Source organism: Chiloscyllium plagiosum, unplaced genomic scaffold, assembly GCF_037043375.1.
Source record: "Chiloscyllium plagiosum isolate Xiang-an unplaced genomic scaffold, Cpla_swu_hap1 HiC_scaffold_49, whole genome shotgun sequence".
NCBI lineage: Eukaryota > Metazoa > Chordata > Chondrichthyes > Orectolobiformes > Hemiscylliidae > Chiloscyllium > Chiloscyllium plagiosum.
The window spans coordinates 23,858,808-23,878,684 of NW_028270187.1; the positions used below are offsets into that span (position 1 = coordinate 23,858,808).

The 19,877-nt window shown below is 42.0% G+C and overlaps 1 long non-coding RNA gene and 1 gene segment (V, D, J or C); one reads left to right on the top strand and one right to left on the bottom strand.

The window, feature by feature from the left end:
* LOC148135658 (uncharacterized) overlaps positions 1-19,877 on the top strand; it is an 830,866-nt gene that overhangs the window by 571,988 nt on the left and 239,001 nt on the right. The window lies entirely within an intron of this gene.
* LOC122545109 (Ig heavy chain C region-like) lies at positions 30-19,721 on the bottom strand. The segment is given in 7 exon segments: positions 30-455; positions 911-1,219; positions 3,163-3,474; positions 6,574-6,879; positions 17,869-17,909; positions 19,123-19,441; positions 19,570-19,721. Coding segments are annotated over 7 exon segments (1,728 nt in total).

Sequence of the window (19,877 nt, forward strand, 5' to 3'; positions counted from 1 at the left end):
CAGCTGGAGGAAAAAAAACACTTCATTACTTCTGTTGAATTATTAAATGCAACTTTGAGATTTTTATTGACATGAATTAACTGTGTCCATCAGTGCAAGTGAAATGTTTACAAAACTCGGTTTACCGCTGGATTTATCGACTGTTCTGTTGATGATCTTCAATGGAATCGCTTCATGTCCCACCACACAGGAGTAAGAAGCACCGCTGGCCCACTCCTCCGCTGTAATGGATAACAGGCTGTAGATGAAGAAGGAGGTGTTGTCACTCTCCGCTATCACCTCGGTGTTCTTGTAGTTACTGGGATTCACCGGCTTGTCATTGTTTGTCCACTTGACGAAGATCTCTCGGGGGGAGAAACCTCTCACTAAACAGGTGAGGGAGAGAAACCTCTGAGCGGAGATTTCTTCTGTTGGTGGCAGGAGGACCGACACTGATGGCTCCAGCGGATTAATCACTGCAGAATATTTGAGACAAATATAAATCAACCAAAAAAATCCTGAACCAATATCACAATTTCACTAAATATTAAAATACGCCATTTTAAATTTGGGATTTATTCACTTTCGTTTTCTAAAGGAGCAGAATGGTACACATACTGTTCAGTAAAAAATAGAAAGTTTAATGTGAATGTTGCCTCCATGTTTCCAGCCCACAACGAGGACATTCTGTCCATTTGTCATTGCTGATGGTGACGTCACAACCCAGGCTTCTTCCCACTTTATCTGACTTAATCAGAATACAATATCCTTTGGTCCATCTTTTTCTTAATCAGCTAATTAGCTATCCTGCCTTCAGATGCATCGTTAATGCCCCCAACGGTGTTGGTTCATTTCCAATCAAAGCCTGTCATTGATGTAACTGGATCTGGATTACACATGGGATGCTTTGTGTTTTAATCTCACTGCTCACCTTTCTCCTTGTGGATGGAGTCTCTCAGCGGAGTCGGTAGATTCTGATGGTACACCACACATTCAAAAGTAACGCCACTCAGCCAGGCTTCAGTAGAAATGTCTAATTTGCTGATCACGCTGTCGGGATTCTGTCCAGGCTGCTCAGCAATCTCTGATTTCAGAGGCTTCTTTTCTTGTCTCCAGGTCACATTGACTCCAGAAGGAAGATTGGACACAACGCAGGTTAATGTCACCGTCGCCTCCAGTAAGACTTGTTCTACTGGCGGTGGGAGGATTTTAACGGTGTTAGGGTGGCACTCGGTATCTTCTATGAAACAAAAATCAAAGTCAATGAAAAATGCCCCTTTCTGATACAAACAGCCAATCTTCAGATTACTCCTTCACAGGGTGAAGACACCACCTTCAAAATGGCAAATCCAACTATTGCTGAAACGATGCTTACTATTGTTGATGTATTTTGATCTGTGAAACATTTGTGATTACCTATAACACACCCTGTGTAATTATTCCTAAAGAACACTGGCTTTGTAACAAGTGAAACCTGTGAAAAAAGTAAAATCATCGAAGATACCATCATGTAACCCATGGAATTATCTTTCTTTCGGAGTTTGTCTCTCACTTAAGACCATCTATTGATACTTGTGAGAAGAGTAATCTGAATATAATGAGTTCATTTCCATGTTCATAACCTTTAGGTGCAAGTGCTGCTGGTCACACTGACTGCCAAATCACATCCCAAATTTTGGACAAATTATAATAAATAAAAATTATTCTCTTTGCAGAGTTCTAAAGTGTTACAGGAGCGGTGTACAGCCATGGAAATTCTGTTCATTATATTTAACGTGATCAAAAATACTTTGCGTTATTGGTGTGATGTCATTCTCTAATTTATGTCATTGTTCCTCGTGGGCTGTGTTTGGAGTAGATCTGAAAACAAGACATTGAGTACATCACTGGATATCGAGAAGGACACCCATCTCCTAAAGTCTTTGCCTCCATTCAGTTAGTTCATAACTCGTCTGTACTTTTACTTTATTTACCAAGCTGCATTTTTTAATTTCTTCATAGAGCAGGGGAGCAAAAAAACAAACAAAAGCGTCTTAAATTAATCTACAAACGCGATGGAAATGTCACTAATTTTATAGACATCCACTACTCACTGTGTAAACATCATCACCCCAAACAGGCTAAATCAGCCTGTCTCAAGTTCCTCGTTCATTCATCCCTATTGTAGCATTCCCACCAGAATTTATTCTCCTGCCTCATCCACTAATTACAGAGAGCATCTTAAAGAAGCTCAGTGAGATCACATTTATCCCAGTTCATCAAATGTGATACCCACTTGGTCTGTGGTCTGATCCCATAAATGAAGTTAAAGAGCTCAGTACCAGATAAAAATCGATGTCGTATAATGTCCAATAAACAGGTCATTCCTGAGCAGGGAATGAAGCATTGAACGCATTTTGATTTATTTTCAAGTAATGGTCACTGCATATGTTAACCACGTCAATTTGATAGAGGTTCAGAATAAGGCTGTTCGGCCAATCCAGAGTTTAAATCAGAATGATGCTGGAAAAGCACAGCAGGTCAGGAAGCATCCGACGAGCAGGAAAATCGACGTTTCGGGCTAAAGCCATTCTCCTGCCTTCTCCCCGTACTAAACAAGAGCCGATCTATCTCTGGCTTGAGTACACACAATGGCCTGGCCCCCACAGCCCTCTGCAGCAACATGTTCCACAGACTCATCACCCTCTGGCTGAAGAAACCCTCCCCATCTCAGTTCTAAACGGTGCCCCTTTGACCCTGAGACTGTGCCTTTGGGTCCTAGTCTCGCCTACCAGTCAAAGCATCTATTCCACATTCACTCGACCTCAGTCTCTCAGTATTTTCTATGTTTCAATCAGATATCTCTCCAATATCCCCCTCCACCCCAAACCTATCCTTGAAGCAGCTACCAGGCAAGTATTCAGCACTCTGAATGCCTCTCCCAGCATGATCAGGCAACAAACTATTTAACAAAGCTCACTGTCTATATATCTATCTTCAACAGAGACGAAACATGCTTTTCTGACTTGCCAAAAGGTTGAATTATGAGCAATGCTAATGTAACACTCAAACTGAAATGAGACACGTGGCATGTTGGGAAACGATAAGCTGTACTGTGCTGTTTACTACGCCTGATAAATTAGTGTGTTTGATTCACATCAGAGTTCAGAGAGATTTGTAGCTCTCTCAGTGTGTGTCTCTTACCCTGAAGTGCGGTGATGTTTTTACTTTGAGTGTTCTCTCCATGAGTGACCTGGCAGTTATAGACCGCACTGTTGTACCATACACCATAAGGGACCATCAGCCGACTCGTCACCGAGAAGTTCCCGTTCGCCTCACACACGGGAGACGTGAAGAAGCCAGAATCCAAGGGTCGGCCATTTTTCAACCAACTCACGGAGATTGACTTCGGACGGAACTCGATGATTGAACAGACGACGGTTGCAAACTTGCTGCTTGCGATTTCTTCACTGGAGCTCACAGTTAGGAGAAGGGTTGGTGAGAGAATGTCTGGACCTTTAGGAAACACGTCGCATACATTATCCGATGAATTTCATAACAAATACAATCAGTTCTCATATATCAAGGTTTCTTGTGGTTAATGGACACAGGAATCATAATTGTGCAGAGTGCTGGAGAAGCTGGGATCCACACAAAAAGATCAGCAGGACAATGTGAAAGGCTAAACTTAGAGGACACAGCAAGGGAGTCAAGGAGGCAGAGAAACTATAGGCCGGTAATATCAGAAGGGAGATAGCAACGTTGGATGGTATTCGTTTTAATGACAGAGTCTGATGAACAAGGCAGCCGAATTACTGGCATAAATGAAGATATGATGCCGTTGCTATTACGGAGACATATTGAGAGCCGGGCAGGAGTGGCTATTCAATATTCCAGGATTTAGTGCCTTCAGGCGAGACAGGGAAAGATAGAAAATGATGGGGGCAGAGGTGTGCGGTACAGAATGTTGCTTCTGTCGCAATTCTGACAAGAGTATTTTAGGCTGTAAAGAGAAATGAAATCATGGATACCTCCTTGAACAAAGGCAAATGGACAGTACTTCAAAACCAAAACACAGCAAACATAACTACTGGGAGAGCACGATAGACCTTACTATTGGTCCAAAAGACCAAGTGCAAATACATGGGCAAATTTCAGAGACATGTAAATTAAATAGGGGAATGAGAAAAGAGGTTTTTAACTTCCTCAGCATAGGCTTGGATATTCATTTTGTCAAACATTTACAGGGAGCACAATTCTGAAAATTCCCCCAGGAGAATATTTGAACAAAGTATGTGTTTAATACAGAGAATTTTAATCCAGACCTTGCAAGAGAGGGGTGAACCTGAACTTAACTTTAGAGAATGAAGTGGACCCAGTGGGTAAAACATCAATGGTGGAGCACTTTGCGGACAGTGATGGTAAATCAGTTGGATTTCAGATTGTACTGCAAAGGAATAGAAATTGGCCCAAAGTTCTGAAAAGGGGAAGGACAGTTTTAGTAAGATCAGGTAATGACTTGACCAGAGTGGACTGGAAGCTGACACTTATTGGTAAATCTGAGTCAGAGCAGTGTGACACATTTAAGAAAGAGATAGGAAAATCACAGGGAGGACATTTCCCAGGAAGCCACTGCGTGGTACCAAGAATGCAGCGGGCTCTGGACACCAAAGGGCATGGAGGGGGAGATAAAGAGAAACAAGGGAGGCTTCCGGTCTATACTGAAATCTCAAAACAATAGAAACTAATATGGAGTACAGAACGTGCAAGGGGGAGTTTGAAAGACAAAGGAATTAGAAGAGCAAAAGGGACCATGAGAAAATAATAGCAATCAAAATAAAGGAAAATATTTTTTAAAGTTACAGACTCATTCATAATAAAAGAATTATTCGGGAAACAGTAATGCCCATTAAGTGTTATTATTGGAGTGGAGCCGGAGGATTTGGTTGTGGTCAAAACGAATGTGTTGTGTCAGTGTTCACTAGGAAGAGGGACAATGTGGGGACAGAAATCATGGAGGGGTGTTATGATGTACTTTCAGAAATTAGGACACATGACGTGATGTTCTGTGTTGTCTTGCTGAATGAAAACTGGTTATATTTCCAGGGCAGATGAAAAGTATACCGAGCGGTTGAGCGATGCAAAGGATGAAATAGTTGGGTCGCTGACAATAATTTAGAATTCCTGTCTGACCACAGCAGTTGTGCCAAGTGAGTGTAGATTAGCCAACGTTGCACTGTTATGCTGGACGAAGAAAGGGATAAATAATGAAAACATAGATCTGTCAAGCTAGTCTCAGTGGTAAGGAAACTATTGAGAAGTGAATTTAGTCTTCATTTGGAAGATAAATCAACAATTTTCAGCACGGTTTTATTGAGAGGAAGTCATGTGTAACAATTTGATAGTAGTTTTCATAGAGATAACTCGATGTCCAGATGATAGCAATAATCAGAGCCAATGGGATCCGAGTTAATTTGACAGGTTGGATATAGAATTTGCTGAGTGATGGGAGCAGGGGATAATAGTCATCGGTTGTCTGCGTGACTGGAAATCTATGTCTCCTGGTGTTCTGTAGGGATTAGTGTTGATTTCCGTGCTATTTCTCTTACATACCAATGATTGAGACTCAAATTTAGGAGGATTAACCAGTGAATTCACAGATGAAATGAAAACTGTCATGTTGGTAAGTCATGAGCACAATGGCTTTAGATCGCAGGAGGATATAAAAGGGTTGGTTGCATGTGAAGAGAAAAGTTGTAAATGGAAATTATTCTGAATAAATGTAAGGTGATGTAATTCGGCAGAAGAATCTGTGAGGTATGACGTTTTGAATGGTGGAACTCTGGAAAGGCCTGAGGATCTTTGGTGCATGTACCCACCAATCCCCTATAGTACTGTGTCGTCTGGATAAAGAGGTTAAGAAGGTGGTTGGATATTTGCTTTTATTAGCCTAGACATTGACAATGAAGAGTGGTGAGATGATACTGGAACTTAATAGAACACTGGTTAGGCCATACTGAAGCGTTGTGTGCATGTTATCGAAGGAATGTGATTACACTGAAGGCAGTATTGATGAGATTTGCCAGGGTCTTTGCTGGGTTGGAGGGTTTTAGTTATGAAACTAGTTTAGATGGACAGGGGTTTTCCTTGGAGCAGAGGAGAATTAGGGAGATGATTATCATGATGTCTAGAATTATTTTAGGCAAAGACAGGGTAAACTGGATGAAACTTTTCCCCTTGATGGAGAGATCAATGCCTCAGGGGCACAGGGTGAAGTTAAGGCCAGGAGCTTCCAAGTGGATCTGAGGGGAAAACAAAATCAAACAGAGTGTGGTGTTAGCCTGGAGCTCAGCACCTATAAGTCATGTAGAGACTGAACGCCTCATAATAAGTATGAAGTATCCTTGCAAGGGCAAGTCACACAAGGCAATGGATCATGTGCTGGCACATAAGACTGGAATAGTTAGGTGGCTGTTATTGATAGGCATGAATTGGATGGATCAAAGGGCCTTTTTCCTGTGCTGTATAAGGTGATTCTGTGAAAATGGTTATAAATAATGCCTTATTCATGTTAATCACAGATGATCTGTTTATCACAGTTCCCACAACACATACCTGGACATGGCATTTCTTTGTTCTTGTGTGTCCCGCTGTGTTGAACCTCACAGGAGATATTGCTGGGGCAACCTACCACTGACCCGGGCAGGGTTAACTGGCTGCTCAGGGTGTAGGTTCCCTTCTTGTTTCTCACTGATGGGTAAGTCTTCAATCCAGTTGTGATTAGCTCCCCACCTTTCTTCCAGGTTACCTTGGTGACGTCAGGGGAATAGTCCATCGCCAAACAACCAAAGATCACAGAACCGGTGTTGTGCTCCTGACAGGAGGAGACCAGGCCATAAAGTGTGGGGAGCGATGGTGTCTCTACAACAGAATGACCAATTGAGCATGTTAGTTTCTGTTAATTTGACCTTATCAGTTACTCAAATGTATCCTCAGCTGTAAACGTTTGCCAGTATGCTCCCGCTGAAGTCGACAGCATAACTGGGGTTTATTTTTGTTTCCTATCAGTTGCTGATCATGATCATTGGTTCCCTCTTTAGAAACATGCCCTCGACCTTGACCATTACCATATAATTTAGGAAGAAGAACATCCTGATCCCACCCCAGTAACTGTTTGAAGATCTCACCAACTGACACTTTCACTGGATTGCTGTGAAGAGCAGAGACGTTTCACAAAATACAAACCAAGGAAATGCAGATTCATCGAAATTCTACAGTGTGTGCAAACAGGCCATTTGGCCCAACAAGTCCACACGCACCCTCTGAAAAGTAACGCATCCAGACCCATTCCCCTACCCTATTATGCTACAGTTAACCCTGACTAATGCACCTAAACTCCCAATCACTGAACACAACATTTGCAATTCCCCCAACTTGCACATCTTTGGAGTGTGGGAGGAAACGCACACAGACATGGGGAGAAAGTGCCAACTCCACACAGACAGTCACCCGAGGCTGGAATGGAACCTGAGTCCCTAGCACTGTGAGGCAGCAGCACTAACCACGGAACCAGCGTGCTGCCCCACGAGGTGCCGTGCTGCTGGAAATACCCAACAGCTGGCAGTACCCCCGGAGAGAAGTCAGAGTGAATCATAGAACATAGAACATTACAGCGCAGTACAGGCTCTTCGACCCTCGATGTTGCGCTGCCCTTTCATACTAATCTGAAGCCCATCCCACCTACACTATCCCATGTACGTCCATATGTTAGCCCAATGACGACTTAAATGTACTTAAACTTGGCGAATCTACTACTGTTGCAGGCAAAGCATTCCATACCCTTATTACTCAATGAGTAAAGAAACTACCTCTGACATCTGTCTTATACCTATCTCCCCTCACTTTAAAGTTGTGTCCCCCCGTGTTTGCCATCCCCATACTTGGAAATCAGGTCCAGTGAGCCTTCCTCACTTATCAATGCAAGGCAGAATGTTCTCTCTGGGAGGAAGGTCACTGCAGCAGCAGCACAGGCAGGAGCTGAGCACTGGGACGGGGAGGATGGCTGTCACGGCTGAACTCTTGCCAATTGGCTGGAAGTTGAAACATCTCATTTACAATTATCTGAATTCTGGAGGCCTCTGAAAAATGGAGGACTATTAAGGTTCAGAGACTTTGGAGTGTTACAGCTGAGTATTTACGTAAATATGATTTGAGAAATGAACAAGTAATCTGTAACTTTAATAACTATCAAACTGACACACAGTTCACCACCAAACCTCATGTCTCAGACTAACCACTGCACTTATTCTGTCTAGACCTAAATTCCCACTCACATTGAAAAACCCTACCCTGCTATACACCCATTCATGCCCGGAACACACAACCCCTATCACACGAAACACATCCAAGGCAATCCATATTGGTAGTGTAGCTGAGCAGAGAGATCTCGGTGTCCATGTACATAGATCCCTAAACGTTGCCAGCCAGTTTGATAAGAGTTGTTAAGAAGGCATACTTTGTGTTGGCTTTCATCGATAGAGGGAATGAGTTTCAGAACCACGAGGTTAGGCTGCGGCTGTACAAAACTCTGGTGTGGCTGCACTTGGGAGTATTGTGTACTGTTCTGGTCACCACATTATAAGGAGAATGTGGAAGCTTTGGAAGAGTTCAGAGGAGGTTTACCAGGATGTTGCTTGGTATGGTGGGATGGTTTAATGAGGAAAGGATGAGGGTCTTGAGGCTGTTTTTATTTGAGAGAAGAAGGTTGAGAGGTTACTTAATTGAGACATAAAAGATAAACAGAGGGTGGACAGTGAAAGTCTTTTTCCTTGAATAGTGATGGCTAGCAGGAGAGGACATAGATGACAGATGTCAGAGGTTGTTTCTTTACTCATAGAGTAGTAGGACCATGGAACGCACTGCCTGCAACAATAGTACACTCGCCAACTTTAAGGGCATTTAAAAGGTCATTAGATAAACATATGGATGAAAATGGAATCGTGTAGGATAGATAGGCTTCAGATTGGTTCCACAGGTCAGCGCAACATTGAGGGCTGAAGGGCCTGTACTGCACTGTAATGTTCTATATTCCAGATGGACATATGATCTCAATTCCTTTCACTCCTTTACACTCCTGCCGCCCTGCACCTGGCCCATGGTGAATCTGGCCCTGACTGGACCTAGCACCATCATTTTCACAACCTCTGACAAAAGCCCACTACCCAAAACATGACCTCAGCCCTTGATCACTGACCTCTCACCTTACCCAAGTCAACCTGTGCACATTGCATCCTTTCGCATCTGTGCTTTACCACCCACCATTTTGCCAGACTCCGAGCTTTGCATTTTGACAACACGTCCCCCTGTCACTTCATTACAGTGACCCTCCACCCCCGAAACATCCTGGCACTCTGCCCATGTCTGCACTAACCAGCCTGGCATGCTGCTCACCTCTCCATAAACCAGCCTGGCACTCTGCCCACCTCTGCACTAACCAGCCTGGCATCCTGCCCAACTCTACAATAACCAGCCTGGCACTCTGCCCACCTCTGCACTAACCAGCCCAGCACACTGCCCACCTCTACACTAACCAGCCTGGCACACTGCCCACCTCTACACTAGCCAGCCTGGCACACTACCCACCTCTACACTAACCAGCCTGGCACTCTGCCCACCTCTGCACTAACCAGCCTGGCACACTGCCCACCTCTACACTAACCAGCCTGGCACACTGCCCACCTCTGCACTAAGCAGCCCGGCACACTGCCCACCTCTGCACTAACCAGTCCGGCACTCTGCCCACCTCTACACTAACCAGCCTGGCACACTGCCCACCTCTACACTAACCACCCTGGCACTCTGCCCACCTCTACACTAACCAGCCTGGCACTCTCCCCACCTCTGCACTAACCAGCCTGGCACTCTCCCCACCTCTGCACTAACCAGTCCGGCACTCTGCCCACCTCTGCACTAACCAGCCTGGCACACTGCCCACCTCTACACTAACCACCCTGGCACTCTGCCCACCTCTACACTAACCAGCCTGGCACTCTCCCCACCTCTGCACTAACCAGCCTGGCACACTGCCCACCTCTACACTAACCAGCCTGGCACACTGCCCACCTCTGCACTAACCAGCCTGGCACACTGCCCACCTCTACACTAACCACCCTGGCACTCTGCCCACCTCTACACTAACCAGCCTGGCACACTGCCCACCTCTACACTAACCAGCCTGGCACACTGCCCACCTCTGCACTAACCAGCCTGGCATCCTGCTCACCTCTCCATAAACCAGCCTGGCAAAGACAGACCTCCTGCATTTCAGCTCAAACTACCCCTCACCTACCAAGCACAATTCGAACAAATTATCCTGTGACCATTGCCATTTACCTTGATGCCACCTTGCCAGACAGAGTGCATGCAAGCTTACCCAGCAGCCAGCCAACACCTCACTGCCTACCAGCCCAAACTCTCCCACATGCCCAATCTAGCCCCTCACTTGCTCTCCACCTTCCAACTTTGAGCCTACTCCACCATAAAGTCAGTGAGTCATAAAGTCGTACAGCACAGAAACAGTTCCCTTGGTCCAGCTCATCCATGCTGACCAGAGTTCCCAAATTAAACTAATTCCACTTGCCTGACTTTGGCACATATCCATCCAGACCTATCCAGTTCCTGGAGCTGTTCAAATGTCTTCTAAATGTTGGACCTATCTCTGCATTTACCACTTCCTCTGGCAGTTCATTCCAATGTTTTGGACAGTTACAACATGAAGCCCCAACTCCTGCACTCAGTGCTCTGACCAATGAAGGTACATGTGACAAACACCTTCAACACACTAGCTACTTGAGACAACGCTTTCAAGAATCTTTGAGTCTGAACCCTCAGGGTCCTCAGTGTTCAACATCACTACCCAGTGCCTTACCATGAACTCTGTAAGACTCTATGAGTCTGGACCCTCAGGGCCCTGTGTTCAACATCACTATCCAGTGCCCTACCATGAACTCTGTAAGTTGTGACCTGATTTGTCTTCTCAAAAAGCAACACGCCGTATTCATTTAAATTACACTCCATCTGCCACTCCTCAGCCCATTGGCCCAGCTGATCAAGATCTCATTGTACGTTTGGATAAATTTCACTGCCAATTATACCACCAATGTTGGTGTTACGTGCAAACTTACAAACCATGTCCCATTCAATGTTTTCATGGCTTTCAACCAATATTGTACCCTGTTTGCCTTTCTGCCACATATCCGGAGCATTTTTTTTAAGGATTAAAGGAATCTATCTCCTTATTGAAATCATTTAATGCTTTGTCCTGAATCAATTTCTGTGGTGGAGAATTCCAAAGTTTCGCCATTCTTTTGCTGGAGAGTAAACAATCAGGTTCAATATTATCGGTGTGTTGGGAAGACTGGTGAGCAGCAAGATTAATGATGATCCCATGAATGGAATGGCCTTCTAGAGGGGCCGCGGGGCCTTCTTCAGCTTCCAGTTTGCATGCTGACATGTCCCTTCAGCAGCATGTTCCAAAACTGTGATCCTTGAGGATAAGGGCGCACATGCGTGTAAATACTTCACCTGAAAGCTCTCCTCCAAATTAGACTTCAACTTGACTCTCAACTATTTCCCTGCCCGTTTCCTCTTCCTCAATCACAGACATGGGACTCACTTCCTAACAGCGCTGTGAATGTGCTAATACCACACAAACTTCAGCAATTCAAATAGACTGATGATAACTGGTTTATCAAGGCGATATAAAAAGTCTGACACTTCCACACCTGTCTAGAGATTCAAACAACCACTGGAAGAATTGAAAATTATTTGAGGCACTTGTGTGTCTCCACAAGATGACATGGTTTCCTTTTGTGTGATTTTACTGTGTTTTCACTGAATGAACAGAGCTATTTCTTAATCATTTAATAGGAATGAAGCTTCCCTCATTTTTAGCAGGGCAATCACACATTATATTTCCTTATTCCAGGGAAGTATAGTGTTAAATTAATGAAATATGATGATTGGGATGTTTCAATTGGAAATTGTCAGAGATTGAAAGTTTACTTTCATGAGCAATTAATTCCAGCCTCATTGTGTCACAGTACTCACAGGAATGTCTTTCAGAAATGGTGTCTCCCTTTGTTACGGGCAGTCGAATCAGTAAATCTGGGATAGTCTTTGCTTGTTAATCAAAGGTGTTGAAGAGTTTTAGCCAAAGGGAGACCTGTGGATTTAGCTCACAGATGCTCCATGATCTAAGTAAGTGGTGGAACAGCTCGAGGGGCTGAGTGCCCTCCTCTTGCTCCGACCTTCCTATCATTGTGTCATTTTTAAGCTAGCACTGGCGGTGAACACTTTTATTAAAATATTTCAACACATTAATTGTTTCACACATGCTTTAGAAAAAACTTCTGTTGATTATTTGGAACGGGATCATTGACATTCTCTATTTGAGTGATCAAAATAACTTCCACCCAATTACAGCAGCCACTGCGCTCTGGAGTGTGTTGTTACTTCATCATAGTTTCTTGTGAAACTACACTTTAGATCAGGGCGCTCCAATTCAATGATTCTCTGATATTTAATATCTCTGAACATTCTCAATTTGTTCAAATGCATCTTTTCTCTGAAGAACGTGTTTCATCGAACACAACATTTTTCAATGGAACAACAAACTTTAAATGCTAGAAAACCAAAATAAAGACAGAAATTTCTGAAGAAACTCAGCAGGTCTAGCAGCTCCTGTGGAGAGAAGGCAAGGTTCACCTTTCGCATCCAGAGACCCCCGCCCCCCCTCTTCACCAAATTGTTTTCATGTTTTTGGCACAAGAGCTCACACCTGTTGAGATAAACAGTGATTACGTTGGCTTGACTCCTGTTGGAAAAATAATTCTTAGTAGAGGTACTGGACGGTCTGAGATAGCAATTGAAGACCAACTGAAAACCTATCACCATCTGCTGCAAGTATTGGATTCAGCGGAACTCCCAGCGTACTGAACAATCAAATTCAGCTCCAGCACTGGTTTAATATAAAGTAAAACAGCCGAAGCATAATCTCATCAAATATGCTTCGAAAATGATTCATTCTGGATTAGTTATAAATGATATTGTCATAACAGCAAGTCAAAAGCTGGGATTTCTTTGAGCACTTACTCCATTAACCCCATCTCGCGATGCCCAAAAGCTTGTGAACAAATATTGATCTGGGAAAAGCTGCTAACCATCAAAATTCTGTTTAATATCAAAGAGACACAAGTCAGGACAGCGATTGAATACATTTCATTGGCCTCTGTGAGTGGAATTCCAACAAACACCCAAACATGTGAATCTGCTTTCTTGCACTGAAGTAACCTGATAAGAGATTGTGTTACATACCTCTCTAACAGGTTGTAAGTGAACACAGGCCACCTGGCACAGAATCAGGGACTCTACTACAACATCACAACAGACCTGAACACAATGAGCTTGACACTATCACGGAGAACACAGCCCACATGTTTGACAATACATAAACCATGTTAGTTATTATCACCTTCCAACAACCAGGGATTGTTCCAGAATGTTTGTACAATGAAAGTAACATTTCAACATTTATCGAAGAATGCTTTGACAGCAGCTCCAAATTGTTCAAACTCTATGGGAACTACAGAGGAATAAATCTAGGAATTGCATTGCCATCAATTCACTGTCACTGGATTCCAACCTCGAACTCCCTTCCTCTTTCCCCTGTGAATGTTGCTGCACCAGACTGTCTACTTAGTTTGGAAAAGATTAAAATGTTTTGAAGTGTAATATGACCGTTGCCAGTGACATTAAAAGCTGATAATAGGTTTTCAAATAATAAGATGCAAAAAAATTCTGATTCTACATTGTGCCACGGAACATGTCCTGCATAACTGAGGCACAAAGAAAATATACAGCATATTTCCCTCTGCCTCACTCAATCAAATATCTCTTGATGCCAACAACCAATTTCAAAACTCTTGCTATCTGCCTTTTGTTCCTGAAACGTTCATTCTGATTGGAACAACTTAGTCAGGGCTCTCAATTCTGAGGCACCTAATCGAATATTGTATTTCTGGCAGACAAAAGTGGTTTTGAAGCGCGAGATGAAATTGAACTGTCTGAGATTCAGGTATCCGAACTGGACAATTTACAAATGGTCAGGACCATTGACAAGTTAGTCAGAGATAGCACGGAAACAAACTGCACAACAGACTTAATCCTAGAGGATACATTGCTCAACTCCTCACGTCAAATATATTCACTGTAATTGAACATTCATCAGAGGAACTAACCAGAGGATTAATATGAACGAGAATGTGTTCACAATGAACATAAATAACCACTGAGTTAATAAACTTAATAAGTCATTGTATTTAACAAAATTATTGAGGAGGAAATGGATTATTCTCTAAATTATTTTTACATATTCTTAAAACGTTCCTCGAACTGTGGAGATTTTGCTTGCACTGCATAAAGTCAATACCGCATTCCAGTGTGGAAAGCATTTCTGTTGAAGGAATTAGGGCAAGGTCATTTTCTTGTTAACTGCTTTTAATGAACGAAAATGTTTAAAAAGGTATGAATTGAAAACATGCTTCTGTCTGGAGTTGCCCGCTTTAGTGGATGTCTCAGTAAATGTGGGCACTGCTGCCTCACAGATCCAGGTACCCAGGCTCGGTTCCAGCCTCAGGTGACTGCCTGTGTGGAGTTTACACAATCTCCCCTGTGTCTGTGTGGGTTTTCTCCCACAATCCAAAGATGTGCATGCTCATGTTATATCGTCCATAGTGTTAGGTGCATTAGGGGTAAATATAGAGTAGGGGAATGGGTCTGGGTGGGTTACTCTTCAGAGGGTCGGTGTGGACTTGTTGGGGCAAATGGCCCGATACATACAGCAGGAAATCTAATCTAAATGATTGTCACACTTAACTAATGTGAGCAATTCCTTCCGATCGCTACATTGCAATAAATCGGTCAAGTATATTAATTAAAATAAATATTACTCTATTTTCAGTGTTTGAATAAACAGTGTGCTCTGTTGTCCTCTAGTTCATGTCTTCTGCAAATTTGTGAACTCTGCATCGGTCTGAACACATCGATGTAAAATGAATTCTCTGCGTTTGCAGCAAGCACTCGCATGGTTTTAAGAGTAGGGTTCCTACAGTATAGAAACAGGCCATTTGGCCCAACAATTCCACACTGACCCTCTGAACAGTAAGTAGCCCAGCCAGACCCATTCCCCCTAATGTATATTTACCCCTGACTAATGCACCCTAACCTACACATCCCTGAACACTGTGTGCAATTTAGCACAGCCAATCACCTGACCTGAACAACTTTTGGACTGTGGTAGGAAACCAGAGCGCCCAAAGGAAACCCACGCAGACACAGGGAGAATGTGCAAACTCCACACAGGCAGTCACCCGAGGGTGGAATCGAATTTGGGACCCTGGTGCTGTGAGGCAGCAGTGCCAACCACTGAGGCACCATGCTGCCCTGCGAGTTCATGAGTGGATTATTTTAATTAATTCAAAATTTGGCCTTGGTCACATAATTCACGATAGCAGTTGTTTCCGAAAGAATGACTCCTCAGTTGAAATTGTGTTGTAAAATGTAACTATTTATTTAAAATGCACAGATTGGGAACACCTGTGCAGATTAAATAATTCAGTTAATGTTTTATTTTTATCCTGTAAATCCAGTTTAATCAGCGACATAACAATTAATTAACTCAAGTTACGTGTGAAACTGATCAAAGCAGTGAAACTGACCTGTTCTTCATAGAATTGAGCAGAATTTCCAAATGGTCTTTGCCAATGATCTTTTCCAGCCAGAAAAATACGTTTGTAGTGGACAGCGGAATTGAAAGGTGTTTATTGATCAATTATAACACAGTCATGGCATTTTTGCTCAAGAGCAAGAACTATGAGAACATTACACTTTTGAAATTCTATTTATATTTCTCTATGAATTGTAAACAATTTAAAGACAGACCTTGTGATTGAACTAGATAGTGGAGTTCTGAATTTGGATTGTAAAGCATGGATTAGATTAATCCTTAATTATTACTTTTAAGTAAAAATGGCGCCTGAAGGTATCTGTTTTCCCTTCATTTCTAAAACCTTTGCGATTTGCCTTTCACTTAATAATAGGCTTTATGAAATTTCACCTCGCATGCTGATTGCATTGAATGAGGTACCTGGAGCGGTTCACTGTCACCAACCATGTTAACATTGTAAAAACAATGTAGAAACCAAAAACAGTTTCCCAAATATAACATATTTAATGTTACCCAAGCACAGTCCCTCCTCAACGGATCAACGATCACCAGATCACAACACAGTGTGTTTGCAGCAGAACTAGCTCTGCAAACATTTTCAACAGAACCAAGAACATGATGCAACCTCACAAAAAAAAACAAATTGAAGTCTAACAAAGCTGCTCAGAATCCAGCAAACTAATGATTAAATTGAATAGAAATAACAAGTCATAACAGCAGCCTTGTTTGTGAGGGAACTTAACACTTAAAGCTGTAATGTTTCTGGCAACAGTTCAACTTCTTTCCAACCTGCACACCCTTCTTGATTGTGACAATCTTGTGCAGCGCACAGTAGAGCGGTTGAAGGCATATATTGATTAATCACTTCATGGTCAAAACAAAATTACTGAATGGACAAATATTACCACATTATAATTTTAAGTCAGTTTCAGTTACAAAATCTGACCAATTCTGCAGTTTCAGATTTTAGTCCCAAATTTTATTTTGAATGAGGCTACTCAAAACAAAATTCAGTTAGTTTACAATTAGAACTAAGTTTTTTTAAAAGTCAATGCATTAAAAACTCGTTTTTTTCATTTCTCACACTTCCGGGTTTCTGCCTTAAGTTGTTTTTCAGACCGTTACAAATGGATGTAATGTTTTCAATCAAGCAGAGAAAAATGTGTCATATAAGTTTAACAAATGCAGAAATGATTCATGAAAAACCAAAGAACTTCACAAATATTGGTAATGAAAAGTAATCCAGAGAGTCAATCTCCTCACCAGAAAGAAAACACCGATTAAAGAAAGCATGAAAACGCTGATCAATTTCACAAACTGAATAAGAATCCAATCAACTCAATTCAACAGAATCAAGGAAAATAAAATCAGAATCCAATCAACTCAGAACAACAGATTTGAATGAAACATAATCAGAATCCAAACAATTCAATTCAACAGAATCAAATAAAACAATTTCAAAAGCCAATCAACACAATTCAACAAAACCAAGTAAAAACAAACTCAGAATCCAATCAACACAGTACAAACCGAATCAACTAAAACAAAGCCAAAATCTAATCAACTCAATTCAACAGAATCAAGTAAAACAAACTCAGAATCTCATCAACAGAATGCAATATAGCACCGCAAGAAAATTTTATGACAGTTTCTAACCTGCTTATCATCAACAAAATTAACAAAATAAATGCGAAAATATAATCAGAGTAAGAACATATATTCAAGAAGTGAATAATGATATCTTAGCATATTTTAATCATGTTTGGTAATATCTCGAACATCTTTGAATTTTTAGCGTTTGTTGTTGATAATAAAACTCACAGTCAGGATGCCACTGACATTGAACATTATTTATAGCTGACTGATTAAGAGACATTAGGTGTTTCAAGTAACCCAGCCACACAGAATGCCCATCTAATCAAAAAAGAGATACACCGAGTAACTGACTCCATCATCCCTATTGTAACTATTTGCTGAGCCTTAACTGAAGTCTGTTATCAGTGTGAACGAAAATCAATCCGAACCAAACCAAACTCAGCACAGAATCTGAGTTTCATTTAATTCAGAAATTAGTCACATGAATAGAAAGTTTTTAAAAAGTCACTAAGAAAGTTCAAGGGTCTTACCTGAAGTCACAGTCACCATGGTCCCTTGGCCCCAGTATTCAAGATAGTCACAGTGTTACATTCTCTGGACTGGGTCACACAATAACTAGCTCTGTATAAAACAAATCAAAAATCTACCATCAATTTAAATTTTCAGAACCACAGGCAAAATAAAGTCACGATAAATCTTCATCACGTAATTGTGCTAGTGAATTCTGAACATTCTTGATAAATTTTAATTATGTTTTATACTTCACAGAGTAACACATGAGCTGATTCGCAAAATCACCAACTGGTGTATCAATAATTACCCAACACTTTTACAAATTAAATAGTGATACTGGCATAAAACCGCACAGAACTAATACTGCAGTGCAAGTTGAGACGGTTTGTAGAAGTAATCACTGACTAGTTTCAAACAATGGAGGCTGAATAGGTTTTTGTATTGGTCATAATTGCAGTGTCACTCCAGCTATATCACTGTGAGATACGTTGTGTCAAATACTATGACAGACTGGAAACTGTAAAATGCAGAGAATTTCATCACTTCCTAGAAAGCAGTGATTCAGACTCCTCTAAAAATTATTTGGTGCATTATTCCAGCTTTTACGATTCATTGTATTTTGAAAGCTTGGAATACTTTTCCAGGTTTGGTCTGCATTTATCTTGACAATCAACACGAAGAAGGTAGAAAAAAATATATACATTTGTACAAACTAGCACTGCTGGATTGCATTTAAATTGCATCTCACATTATTTCTCGCTCCTGCCATGGTAGAAATCACCAATTTGAGATAAACACTTGTCAGTGGTTTTTGTATGAGGATGTCGCTGTGCACAACACTGTGACCCACTGTAGTATCACAATGATGTAGACCAGTACACTCATTCTCTGTACTTTACTCGAGGTCTCAATTTTCATTTGAAAGAGCCATTTAGTACTGATCATGTTTAGAATTAATGCCATAGTTGACATAACAATTAGCAGTGATTTCCTGAGCTGTCAGATATATTAAAACTAACATTTTGTCCGAGCATTTAATTGATGGAAGTGTGAGCAGTACATATGAGATGCCCAAAACATTGTCCCATTGTGTCACCAGTTTGCTAGTTTAAATGGTACATTTCCTCTTTGATAGTTTTGTAAGAGGCAGCCTGAGGTCTGCTTCAGATTGCAGTTGGTATAATTGCATTTAAAACTCGTACTGACCGTCAGTTTATGATGGAATTGACAAAATGTTCCCTCGAGCTGTTTTTGAACGGGTCCAGCCCTGGTTCCTCTCGCTGTGGTCTCTTGCACAGTAATAGATGGCGGTGTCTTCGATCTTCAGGTTCCCCATGTCCAACGCGAAAATGTTGTTTGAAGTGTCTTTGGACGCAGTAAATCGACCCTTAACCGCTGGTGCATAGTTATTGTCCGATGAATCATCGTAGTACAGCAGCCACTCCAGGCCCTGTCCGGGAACCTGTCGGACCCAGTGCATGGTGTAGCTGCCAAGATCGAACCCGCTGGTTTTACAGGTCAGTTTCAGGCTGCCTGCGGGACGGCCAGTCTCTGCCTCTGGCTGGGTCAAAACAACCTCCGACTGGACACCTTTAAAAAAGAAAACAAACAAACCATGAGCATTAATGTTGGTGAAATGATGGCTGAGTCTTTTACATTCCTGCCGTAGACTAACATTGAGACAGTCACAAAGAGAGACTTGAACAAAAAACACTCACATGATAAGAAAGTCAGTAACAAACTGAGAAAAAGTGTCGACACAATCATTCTGATAACTTGTGGGAAGCGGTTCTGCTAAGATCTTTCTAAACAGATCCGACCCAGGAGTGTTGAATTACGGTCCAGTGCCCAGGATTTATATGGCCATCGGAAGGGGCAGGCTTACAGCTTCCGCATGTTGGTTTCCTGCTGGAGGCTGAGACTGGATCCTGGTATCAGCTTGTACAGCCCGAACACATGGGGTCATGTCTTTACATGAGATTCTGCTTAAACATGGACACATGCACATCTTGGGATATTTGTTTTG